At 46.0% G+C, this 12,000-nt stretch overlaps 2 protein-coding genes across 4 annotated transcripts in view; one reads left to right on the top strand and one right to left on the bottom strand.

The window, feature by feature from the left end:
- Window positions 1-138, bottom strand: part of TK2 (thymidine kinase 2) — a 65,529-nt gene extending 65,391 nt beyond the window's left edge. For both annotated transcript variants that reach the window (XM_035281571.3, XM_078357363.1), the window contains exon 1: window positions 3-138. The gene's annotated coding sequence lies outside the window, so the exon portion shown is untranslated. The remainder of the gene's footprint in view (window positions 1-2) is intronic.
- A 180-nt stretch (window positions 139-318) lies between these two features.
- On the top strand, window positions 319-11,517 carry CMTM2 (CKLF like MARVEL transmembrane domain containing 2). Of its 2 annotated transcripts, none has more exons than XM_035281582.3 (4): window positions 319-761; window positions 893-1,051; window positions 10,228-10,329; window positions 11,145-11,517. In XM_035281582.3, exons 1-4 carry the CDS (start codon window positions 444-446, stop codon window positions 11,361-11,363), a joined length of 798 nt encoding a protein of 265 aa, XP_035137473.1. In that variant the 5' UTR covers window positions 319-443; the 3' UTR covers window positions 11,364-11,517. The 2 variants fall into 2 exon arrangements, with proteins under 2 accessions (XP_035137473.1, XP_054104649.1); XM_054248674.2 differs by having other exon boundaries at window positions 11,251-11,517.
- The last annotated feature ends 483 nt before the right edge of the window (window positions 11,518-12,000 follow it).

The following is a 12,000-nucleotide window of genomic DNA, read 5'->3' on the forward strand; positions in this document are numbered from 1 at the left end:
ACCTGCGTCCTCTCGTTGCCTTGTGAAAGTCGCGTTGTATTTTTCTGCCCGTGGGGCTGCGCCCGCGGACCTCAGGGCTGTGACCCGGTGCTTGCAGCCCCCTGACCTGGCAGCGGAGCTGCAGACCTCAGGCCGCCTGGCGACGCCGGGCTGAGACCGCAAAGGCAGCTCCGCGCCGAGGTGGAACGGCAGGTAGGTAACAGAGGTGGGGCCCATCAGGGGCCCGCACGTGGAGGGTAGGCGGATCCGGCAGCTACGCGCAGAGGCCGGCGCGCGTGGAGAGGGGGCGGGAGTTGGCATTCGGTGGTCCTGGCGGTTAGTTGAGCAGGCCCTCTGAGCCGCTCGGTGGACACCAGGCTCTCTGGTAGGCCTGGCCTACTCAGAAACAGCAGGAGAGAGAACAAACAGGCCGGCTGTGAGAAGCCAAGGACACCGAGTCAGCCATGGCACCTAAGGCAGCAAAAGGGGAAAAGCCGGCAAAGGGGGACAAGCCGGCAAAGGAAGACAAGCCAGCACAGGGGGACAAGCAGGCGGCAAAGAGGGACAAGCTGGAGCCAGAGCCAGCTCCACCTCCAGCCGAAGACAAACCCGGAGAGGATGAAAAGGACGATGAGGCAGCAGCACCGAAGAAACCCAAGTCAGTACAGCCCAAGCACAAAGTGGGCACGAGGAAGGGGTGTCGCCGCTACCGGTGGGAATTAAAAGACAGCAATAAAGAGTTCTGGCTCTTGGGGCACGCTGAGGTCAAGATTCTGAGTGTGGTAAGCTGGACTGGAATCCCTGGGTGGGGGGCCTTGACCAAGGGTGGGGGAAAGGAGGAGCAGGCTCCAGGGGTCCTCAGAAAGATGGTGAGAGGCCCTTGCTGCTGGCTCAGGTGTCTGTCTCACTGCAGGTCTGCCTAATAGTGGCAATGACGCTGTTCTCCTCGCTCACCGTGCACCCCATCTTGATGCTTATCATCACCATGGAGATATCCATTTTCAGCTTCTTCATCTTACTGTACAGCTTTGCCATTAACAGATACATACCCTTCATCCTGTGGCCCATTTCTGTAAGTAAGGGGCAATGGAGAGTGCCTGTGTCCAGAATGCTGATCATGTGTGTCAGGGGGGCGGGGGTGAGGGGAGTACCTGGAAAGTCACCACAGAGACACACCTCACCTCCCATATCTATGCCTGAGTCAGGGGCTCAGAGCACCAGTGGGGTCCAGGCAGAGGCAGCTTGGTGCAAGAGGGATAGCTAGGCAGAAAATGCTCCAAAAAAGCCTACCAGTGTGTTGGCGTGACAGTGTGGAACTCTCACCTACCCGGTGGTCAAAGAGAACCTGAGCCTTTGCTCTCTTTGGAGGGAAGGGAGGTGTAGCAACCAGTTGTTCCTCTGAACTCCTGTGCCAGCTCACACTTAACTGGATGATCACCCCAGAAGGACCCCAACCCCAAAATTTAAAGAAGAAAATTACTCTCCCATAAATCAATAACATAAGACAAAATAAGATTTTTTTTTAATCACTTCTAAAGCAGTGTCAGGTCTCCAATGAATATCCCTATAAAGGATGTTTGGATCAGAAGGATGTTGAGCCCAAAGCAGTCATCTAGTGGAATGAGACAGAACTGGGCAAGTTACTGGACCATTCCCAGCCTGTTTCCTCATCTGTAACATGGCGATAGTCGTAATTCCTTGCAGAATTGACATTTAATCCTGAGTATTACATGTAACTTGCTTGACACCATGCCTGAGGACTCATGGAGTTGAATCCCTGCCCATTACCTGTGTAATCACAGGGCACATCCACCTAACCCCCTGCCAGTCAATGAAAACCCCAATTCCTAAGTCCCTTTGTTCATTGCACATTCACAGCCTGGCTCTAGAGCCCTCTTGTTCACTGTTTCACTCACTTTAAACATGAGGAAACTGGCTTAGAATGGCCAAGTAACTTGTCCCCAGTTCACTCAGCAGGTAAGTAGCAGAAAAAAGATTCAAACTTAGCTTTATGAGTACATTTTGTCCTGCCACCTTGTTAAAAACTATTAGGGTCCAGGGATCCATAGGTCTTGATGAGGTAAATGAGGACCTCCAATACAGGGAGAAAGGACAAGAGGGCCAAATAAGGACTCTCAGAAAAGGGACAAGCAGAGGACAAGGTAAAAGGACAGGCAGAGGACAAGTTCCTCAACAAGGAGCCTGATAACACATTTTTAGTTCCAGCAAGATGTAAAACCAATGAACCCTGAAAATCTTCCTGCTGTGCTTACCTAAAAATATCAGGGGAAATGTAACCAGTATTTAACTGAATGAATGAGCTGGCAAAAAAGAAATGGAAAAACGCAGGCACCAGAAATGGAAAATGGGGCAGTGATCACATAAGCTGCAAAGTATGAGTGGGAATGGTCCACAAGGCATTGTCTCAGGAAACTAGTCCATGAATTTTCATGCACTTTCAAGTCAAGAAATAAGGCCTCGATGCTAAGCAAAGTGGGAATTTAGAACTGAAAACCCTGTATAAAACCAGCTCCCTGGAAAGACTACCTGCTTAGGGAAAAGATGGACAAAGACACATACCCTTCTTATTACCAACACAGAGAAATAAGGAAACATGTTCATCTCTGCCTGAGATTTGAGTGGGGGGAGAAGTCTTCCTTGAGAAACAGAAACCTTGAGCCTGCCCTTTGTACAGACTGGAGTTTGAATTATTGTTACCTGCAGCCTAGAAACCTTGATGCAGCCCAGAAACCTTCATCTCTAGGAATTACCAAAAAAATTGATCCCAGTCTGTTGATACTCTGCTGATATCCTTGGACTCCTGATAGAACCAAATGCAAAATCACAATCAAGGCATGAAAAGATTCTCACAGTGGGGAGGGGAAATCTTGTCAAAAATGAACTAACAATTAGAAATTACAAAACACCTGATTTAAAAAAAATTACTAGGAATCAAGAATCAACAAAAACACAACAAATGGATTAGAATCCTGAGAATATGTGATAATAGAAGATCTGTCTGAAAATAATAATATATTTTAAATGATCACAGACATAAGACTCCTGAGAAAAGAATAAGATACTATAAGAGCAGAATAGACAGATTTTTTAAAAGTACAGTGTCTAGAATAGAAAATATAGTTATTGAAATAAAAATGTCAATAGATGAATTCACAAACAGATCAGAGAGCTGAAAAGGGATCTGTTAACTGAAAGGTATGGGGAAATTACCCAGAACACAGCACAAAGAGAAAGAACATGAGAAAATGATTGAGGTAAAACATGGAGTGAGAACATCCATCAACAGTTGTTGGGCTGGGCATGGTGGCTCATACCTGTAATCCCAGCACTTTGGGAGGCTGAGGCAGGTATGGGTTTGAGACTCCTATGGGCAACAACAAAAAAAAGCTGGAGGGTGGGGGTTGGCATGGTGGTTCATGCCTGTAATCCCACTTTGGGAGGCTTAGGTGGGTGGATTTCTTGAGGCCAGGAGTTAAAGATAAAGAAAAAAAATTGTTAATGAAAATTTTTAAAAGTTGTCAAGAGAATAGATAAGAGAAAATATTCGAGAGAATGGAGTCCAAGCATAATGGCTTACATTTGTAGTCCCAGCACTTTGGGTGTCCAATGTGGAAGGATTGCCTGAGTCCAGGAATTCAAGACCAGCCTGGGCACCATCATGTGACCTTCCCCTTGTCTCCAAAAAAAAAAAATTAGCCAGGAATGGTGGCACGTGCCTGAGGTCCCGTCTACTCAGGAGGCAGAGTTAGGAAGATCACTTGAGCCCAGAAGGCTGAGGCTGCAGTGAGGTGTAATCCCATCACTGCATTCCAGCCTGGGAGACAGAGAGAGACCCTGTCTAAATAAATAAATAGAGAAAATATTCAGAGTGATAAAGATGGAGAACCTTCCATATTTAATGAGAGTAGTGTCACTGAAAATGGCATAATAAGGAACTCCAAACTTTTGTCTCTTTTCTGCAGCAATGAGTAATCTAGCAAAAACTGTCAGAACTAACTTCTTCAGAACCCAAATCTCATTAAAAACTTAGAAGAACCAGGGCCGGGCACGGTGGCTCACACCTGTAATCCCAGCACTTTGGGAGGCCGAGGCGGGTGGATCACGAGGTCAAGAGATCGAGACCATCCTGGTCAACATGGTGAAACCCCATCTCTACTAAAGATACAAAAAATTAGCTGGGCATGGTGACGCGTGCCTGTAATCCCAGCTACTCAGGAGGCTGAGGCAGGAGAATTGCCTGAACCCAAGAGGCGGAGGTTGCGGTGAGCCGAGATCGTGCCATTACACTCCAGCCTGGGTAACAAGAGCGAAACTCCGTCTCAAAAAAAAAACTTAGAAGAACCAGAGGAGTGCGTAATGAAGGAAGAGGCTGCTGAATATTGGTAAGAGAGGATTGCATACTTTAACTGACCTGCCTGCCATCTCTTACCCCCACAACTTGGCAATGGCTATAAAAACAGCAGCCCAAATTCCTGGTGAAGCTTGCTAGTGACCAACATAAAAAGCTATTTTCTCGTGTACATGTGTGTGTGTGTGTGTGTGTGTGTATGTTGTGAGACAGGGTCTTACTCTGTCATCCAGGCTGGAGTGCAGTGGTGCAATCACTGTCTCATTACATTACAGACTTTATTCTCAAAGAATTGTGGTGTGTGTCTGTTATGAGTGGTCTGATGACTACCTAAGAGACTGGTCCAGGGACTTGCCTTTGTTTCACCTGCCTCAGAACCTTCTCAGGGATGAAGCAGACTACCAGGTAGCATTTGTCAAAAGCATTTAAAGGCAAATATACTAGCCGCAACCACTTGGGACAAGAGAAAGCAGATGAGTCAAGCTGTAGACAAACCAGAAAATCTGGGAGGAAAGAGGCTGAGAAAGGAGATATATTAGCAAATCTAGAAGATTACACACATTCCCAGGGCTGAACAAATACTCAGAAAAGACCTAAGAAGACCCTAAGCTTCCACCTTTGGTTGCCCATTAGGCTCTGCACAAGCAGGAGGTGAAAACTACGACAGAGTTGTAAACAGTTTGGTCAAATGTTGGTAAAGTGCCCCAACACAGAGCCAATCTGCAAAGACCAGTGATTTTTTTTGTTCATTTGTTTCTAAGCATTTAAGGAAATCCCTGTTAAATCACTAGCTGACCATTAAGTTAATGAAATGGACTCCAGTAACTACGCAAGATAAAACAGTACAGTCTTTCAAAAAAAGAGTTTAGAATCTGGGTGCAGTGGCACACACCTGTAGTTTCAGAGTAGCTGAAACAGAGTAGTTTCATCAAAGGAAAATATAAATAGACAAACATTCCACATTCACAAATATGAAAACTTATCATAGTGATGGCAATTCAGTTCTAAATTAATCTGTAAATTAAAAAAAATTTCGACCTACCATGGGTTTTTCATGGAACTTTAAAGGGTGATTCTAAAATTCTGATGGAAGAAGAAAAATATTAACGAGGATGGACTCACCCAATAAGATATCAGATTTACCTTAAAGCTTTGGTAGTGGTTCAGGGACTGACAAGAAGACTAATGAGATTGTTAGATTGAATGTTTGTGTCTCCCACTCTGCAAAATCACATGCTGAAGCCCTAAACCCCCGTGTAGCTGTACTTAGAGATGAGGCCTCTAAGGAAGTAATTAAGGTTAAATGAGGTCAGAATGCTGTGGCCCTGATCCAGTAAGTGTCTTATTTTTTGTTTGTTTTGAGACAGAGTTTCATTCGTGTAACCCAGGCTAGAGTGCAGTGGCACAATCTCAGCTCACTGCAACCTCCGCCTCCCAGCTCAAGCGATTCTCCTTCCTCAGCCTCCCGAGTAGCTGGGATTACAGGCATGCACCACCATGCCAGCTAATTTTGTATTTTGGTTTTGTTTTTGTTCTTTTGAGGTGGAGTTTCACTTGTTGCCCAGGCTGGAGTGCAATGGCATGATCTTGGCTCACCACAACCTCTGCCACCCAGGTTCAAGAGATTCTTCTGCCTCAGCCTCCCAAGTAGCTGGGACTACAGGCAAGTGCCACCATTCCCAGCTAATTTTTTGTACTTTTAGAAGAGACAGGGTTTCACCATGTTGATCAGGATGATCTCAATCTCTTGACCTCGTAATCTACCTACCTTAGCCTCCCAAAGTGCTGGGATTACAGGCGCGAGCCACCACACCTGGCCTAACACTGTATTTTTACTAGAGACAGCATTTCGCCATGTTAGAGAGGCTGGTCTTGAACTCCTGAGCTCAGGTGATCCACCTGCCTTGGCCTGCCAAAGTGCTGTGATTACAGGTGTGAGCCTGGCCAATAAAGTGTATTTCTAAGAAGAGACCAGAGAATTCTCTCACTTGCTTTCTGTCTACACACACACACACACATACACACACACGTATCAAAGAAAGGCCATGTGAAAACGTAGTGAGAAGACAGCCATCTGCAAGCCAGGAAGAGAGCTCTTACCAGAAACGAAATTTTCTGGCACCTTGCTCATGGACTTCTAGCCTCCAGAACTGCCAGAAAGTTAATGTCTGTTGTTTAAGCCACTCGGTCTAGGGTATTTCATCATGGCATCCTGAGCAGACTAATACAGGAATAGAAAAGAGAACTCAGAAATAGACCTATAAACATATGGCAACTTGGTATATGACAGAGGCAGCATTATAAAACAGTTGAATAGAATATTCAATAAATGTCCCTGGGATTTGTGGAGAGAGAGGAAGGGAGAGGGAGGGAGGGAGAGAGAGGGAGAGAGGAGAGAGAGAGACAGAGACAGAGACAGAGACAGAGAGACACTATGTATCCCATTAAAATAAAAACTTTTCAGCCAGGGGTGGTGGCTCACACCTGTAATCCCAGCACTTTGGGAGGCAGGCAAATCATGAGGTCAGGAGATCAAGACCATCCTGGTTAACGTGGTGAAACCCCATCTCTACTAAAAATACAAAAATTAGCTAAGTATGGTGGCGCGCTCCTGTAATCCCAGCTACTCGGGAGGCTGAGGCAGGAGAATCACTTGAACCCAGAGATGGAGGTTGCAGTGAGCCCAGATCATGCCACTACACTCCAGCCTGGCAACAAAGCAAGACTCCATCTCAAAACAAATAATTATATGTATGTAATTATATATATATACACACATATATATATACACACACTATATATACACACACACATATATATATACACACACACTATATATGTATACACACACACACACTATATATATATATATAGTGTGTGTGTGTGTGTGTTAAAACTTTTCAACAGAAGACATCATAGGCTGGGTACAGGGCTCACACCTATAATCTTGGCACTTTGGGAGACCGAGGTGGGAGGATCACTTGAGTCCAGGACACCAGCCTGGGCAGCACAGGGAAACCCTGCCTCTACAAAAACAATTTTTCTTTTTTTTTTTTTTGAGACGGAGTTTCGCTCTTGTAACCCAGGCTGGAGTGCAATGGCCCGATCTCGGCTCACCGCAACTTCCACCTCCTGGGTTCAGGCAATTCTCCTGCCTCAGCCTCCCAAGTAGCTGGGATTACAGGCATTAGCCACCATGCCCAGCTGATTTTTTGCATTTTTAGTAGAGACGGGGTTTCACCATGTTGACCAGGATGGTCTCAATCTGTTGACCTCGTGATCCACCCGCCTTGGCCTCCCAAAGTGCTGGGATTACAGGTGTGAGCCACCACGTCCGGCCCAAAAACAATTTTTTAATTGCACAATGGCAAGGGCCTGTAGTCCCAGCTGAGGCTAAGGTGGGGAGGATTGCTTGAGCCAAGGAGTTCAAGATTGCAGTGAGTGGTAGTAACACCCTGTCTCTCATTTCATTCATTTATATAGTAGACTACATCAGTTAAAACTAATAAACTTATATTTCTCAATGTGGCTAAATCTAAAAAGTTTTTTTAAGTTTAAAAAGCAAGGATTGGAAGGTAGGATACTTTTTATTTAAATATAAAAAGTGTATTTTGAAATACACAAAATAGGCCAGGTGCGGTGGCTCACACCTGTAATCCCAGCACTTTGGGAGGCCAAGGCCGGCGGATCACGAGGTTAGGAGATCGAGACCATCCTGGCCAACATGGTAAAACCCTGTGTCCACTAAAAATACAAAAAAATTAGCCAGGCGTGGTGGTGCGTGCCTGTAGTCTCGGCTACTTGGGAGGCTGAGGCAGGTGAAGTGCTTGAACCCGGGAGATGGAGGTTGCAGTGAGCCAAGATTGTGCCACTGCACTCCAGCCTGGGCAACAGAGCAAGACTCTGTCTCAAAAAAAAAAAGAAAGAAATACACAAAATAGTATATATTGTTTATGAATATATAATATGTAGAAACGCACAAATTCAGGTGGGTCATTGTTTATGAATATATAATATGCAGAAACGCACAAATTCAGGTGGGTCATTGTTTATATAATATGTAGAAATGCACAAATTCAGGGGGTCATTGTTTATGAATATATAATATGTAGAAACACACAAATTAAGAAGGGTAAACTGCACATCAGCTTCCAATGTGTGACTGTCTTTGGGAGGACAAAAGTTGGAGGAGGGAGGCGAGATGGACAGTAAAAGGGAGGGAAGTGAAGGGGCTGCACCTCCATCCACGAAGCTGGACTTCTTGTTTCCAAAGAGTCCTACAGGGGACATTTGCAAGATATTAACATCTGTTAAATTTCAGTGACTCCTGGCCTGGTGGAGGTGGGAGTTGGGGGTAGGATGTTCTATTATTTTCTGGGCATTTGAAATGGATCAAAATTCAAAACATTAAAAAGGAAAAGGCCTGAAACAAAGTGGCCAGGGAAGGACAATAGCAGGAAATGGCATTATAGAAACCAAGGGGAAGGCCGGAAGCAGTGGCTCACGCCTGTAATCCCAGCACTTTGGGAAGCCGAGGCAGGTGGATCACGAGGTCAAGAGATCGAGACCATCCTGGTCAACATGGTGAAGCCCCGTCTCTACTAAAAATACAAAAAAAATTAGCTGGGCACGGTGGTGTGTGCCTGTAATCCCAGCTACTCAGGAGGCTGAGGCAGGAGAATTGCCTGAACCCAGGAGGCGGAGGTTGCGGTGAGCCGAGATGGCGCCATTGCACTCCAGCCTGGGTAACAAGAGCGAAACTGTCTCAAAAAAAAAAAAAAAAAGAGGAAACAAGGGGAATGGCAGGTGTCTTCCTGCACTGCAGGATCAGCTGCTTCTCACCCCATCCTCTAGCCCCAGGAGTGACGCAGGAGGAAGCCAGCCTCCTTTTGGCCAGCTCTGAGGAGTTTGGCAGTGTCTTGTCAGTAGTGTGAGAGAAACAAGTATATGGGGAGGGTGAGATTGAAGTCACAGGGGATGGGCAGGAGGGTGGATGAAGGAAGAGGAAGCAAGGAGGGGAAGGGGTCTAGAAGTCAGGCCAAGGGCAGGGGGTTGCAGAGGAAGCTGCCAGGCTCCCAATGACATGCTATATAGTCCATCAGAGCCAATGCAGCCCATCCAGACTCCAGAGAGGGGAGCTGGCCCTGGAAGCTGAAAGGCGGTGGTGGGGTCCTTAAGAGGGACATCATGACATTTCATAGTTGTATATTTATTTAAATGAGTATTGGCCAGGCACTTTGGCTCATGCCTGTAATCCCAGCACTTTGGGAGGCCAAGGCAGGTGGATCGCTTGAGTCCAAGAGTTTGAGACCAGCCTGGGTAACATGGTGAAACCCCATCTCTACTAAACACACACACACACACACACACACACACACACACACTCAGCTGGGCATAAAGGCACACACTTGTAGTTGCAGCTACTCAGGAAACTGAGGTGGGAGAATCACCTGAGCCTGGGGAGGTCAAGGCTGCAGTGAGCAGAAATTATACCACTTCACTCCAACTTGGGTAATCGGAGTAAGACACTCTCAAAAAATAAAAAATAAAAAGAATAGGAGTATTGGTGGGAGGAGACATAAGCAGAAACCAAATGCGTGATTTCACAGAGAGATGGTAGAAGAGGGTGCTGGTGACTTCACAGGCTTCAGCACGAGGGCATTTAAGCATCCTGGACATTTTAGGTTTAAATTTTAAAAGCCCAGCAGGAGGGTCACAGATCTGTTCACCTCACCCAGTGTGCATTGATCTTTATGCATATATTTTTAAATCAGGTGGAAGTTTGCAAATCATTCCTTTGGAGGAAGCTAGCCAGGGTGCAGTGTTTGTTGATGGGGGCCCTGGCTTTGTCTGAGGCTGACTCACCTCTCCATCCTCAGGACCTCTTCAATGACCTGTTCTCCTTTGCGTTTCTTGTGGGAGCCATGGTCTTTGCTGTGAGAAGTCGGCAGTCCATGCATATCCACTACTTACTTGGTGTGGTAAGTCTTTCCATGCTGGGCCATGCATTTGCTCTGAATTCACCTCTTTTGGAGGATAGGTGTTGTCCCCTGTTTAAGGAAAGGGCTTCTTTATTTTTCACAAAAATCTTGGGATCAAGGCAAAGTTTAAAAGTTAAGTAGGCCAGGCACAGTGATCATGCCTTTAATCCCAGCACTTTGGGAGGGCGAGGCAGGCGGATCACTTGAGGTCAAGAGTTTGAGACCAGCCTGGCCAACATGGTGAAATACAAAAATACAAAATTTACAAAAATATGTAATTTACAAAATGTAGTAGAAAATATATTTTCTACTAAAATACAAAAATTAGCCAGGCATGATGGTGCATGCCTGTAATCCCAGCTACTTGGGAGGCTGAAGCAGGAGTATCACCTGAACCCAGGAGGTGGAGGTAGCAGTGAGCAGAGAATGCACCACTGCACTCCAGCCTCGACAACAGAGCAAGACTTAGTCTCAAAAAAAAAAAAAAAAAAAGTAAAATAGACAGATGTTTCCAATGGAAACACCATTTAAATAAAGATGATGTCCAGGGAGCCAGCCCAAGCTCCGACCCAGAGCAAACCCACCCTGACTGGGTTTAAAGAGAGAAAAGAAACAGAGGCGAGAAGGCAGGACAAGGGAATGGAGAAGACAGAGGTGAGGGAGTCGACAGGCTCCAAGCCTCTCGGGACTGCTCGTCATTCGAGGGGACAGAGGGGACATGTGAAACAGCACCCACTGATAAACGAGAGAGCAAGAGGGAAACTGGCCACCTTGGGAATGGAAAGCAGGAGTCACGAGGACTTTTTGTTTTCCAGATCTTTATGGGTTTGGCTGCATTTTTTGCTTTTATCGATGTGTGTCTTCAAAGAAACCACTTCAGAGGCAAGAGGGTCAGAAAGCATATGCTGGTTCCTCCTCCAGGCATGGAGAAAGAACCCCAGCAGGGCAAGGAACCAGAGCCCGCCAAGCCACTGGAAGCCGCCAAGCCACTGGAAGCTGCCAAGCCACCAGAGCCAGCAAAGGGAAAGAAATGACTTGGTGGAAGCTCCTGGTGTCTGAAACGGCAGCGGATTGTACAGCAATGTTTCCACTCTCTGCCTTGTCTTCTTTCTAGAATGGTTTTCTTTTCCATTTTAATTACCACCTTTGCTTGGAAAAGAATAGATTAATAGATTTTAAAAGCCTAAAGTTGATGTAAGCATTATTTTGTTCATTCAGCAAAAGTTACTGACTGTCAGGTGCAGAGGGCGAGGCCAGGCAGGGCCTGGGAGCCAGGGTTCCTGGAAGTGCTCCCAGGATACTGCGCACCAGGGGCCTGAAGTGTAAGTATTACCACTTAGCAACCCCGACCAGCCGGCGGAGGGGGGTAACGGCGGCGGCGGCAGGCAGAGGAAGACGAGAAACCAGAAAACAAAAGGATCATTTTGTTCACACTGATTTTATTAAATTTTACTTTTTAAAAAAAGCATCCAAGCAATTGTTATGAGAAAAATAATTTTGTTGGCCTTCCTTGCAGTTTAGTAATTTTTTTTTTTTTTTTAAACTGAGTTTCACTCTTGATGCCCAGGCTGGATTGCAAAGGCACAATCTCAGCTCACTGCAACCTCTGCCTCCCGAGTTCAAGCAATTCTCTGGCCTCAGCCTCTGGAGTAGTTGGGACTACAGACATGT

The sequence above is a fragment of the Callithrix jacchus genome, chromosome 20, assembly GCF_049354715.1.
Source record: "Callithrix jacchus isolate 240 chromosome 20, calJac240_pri, whole genome shotgun sequence".
Lineage (NCBI taxonomy): Eukaryota > Metazoa > Chordata > Mammalia > Primates > Cebidae > Callithrix > Callithrix jacchus.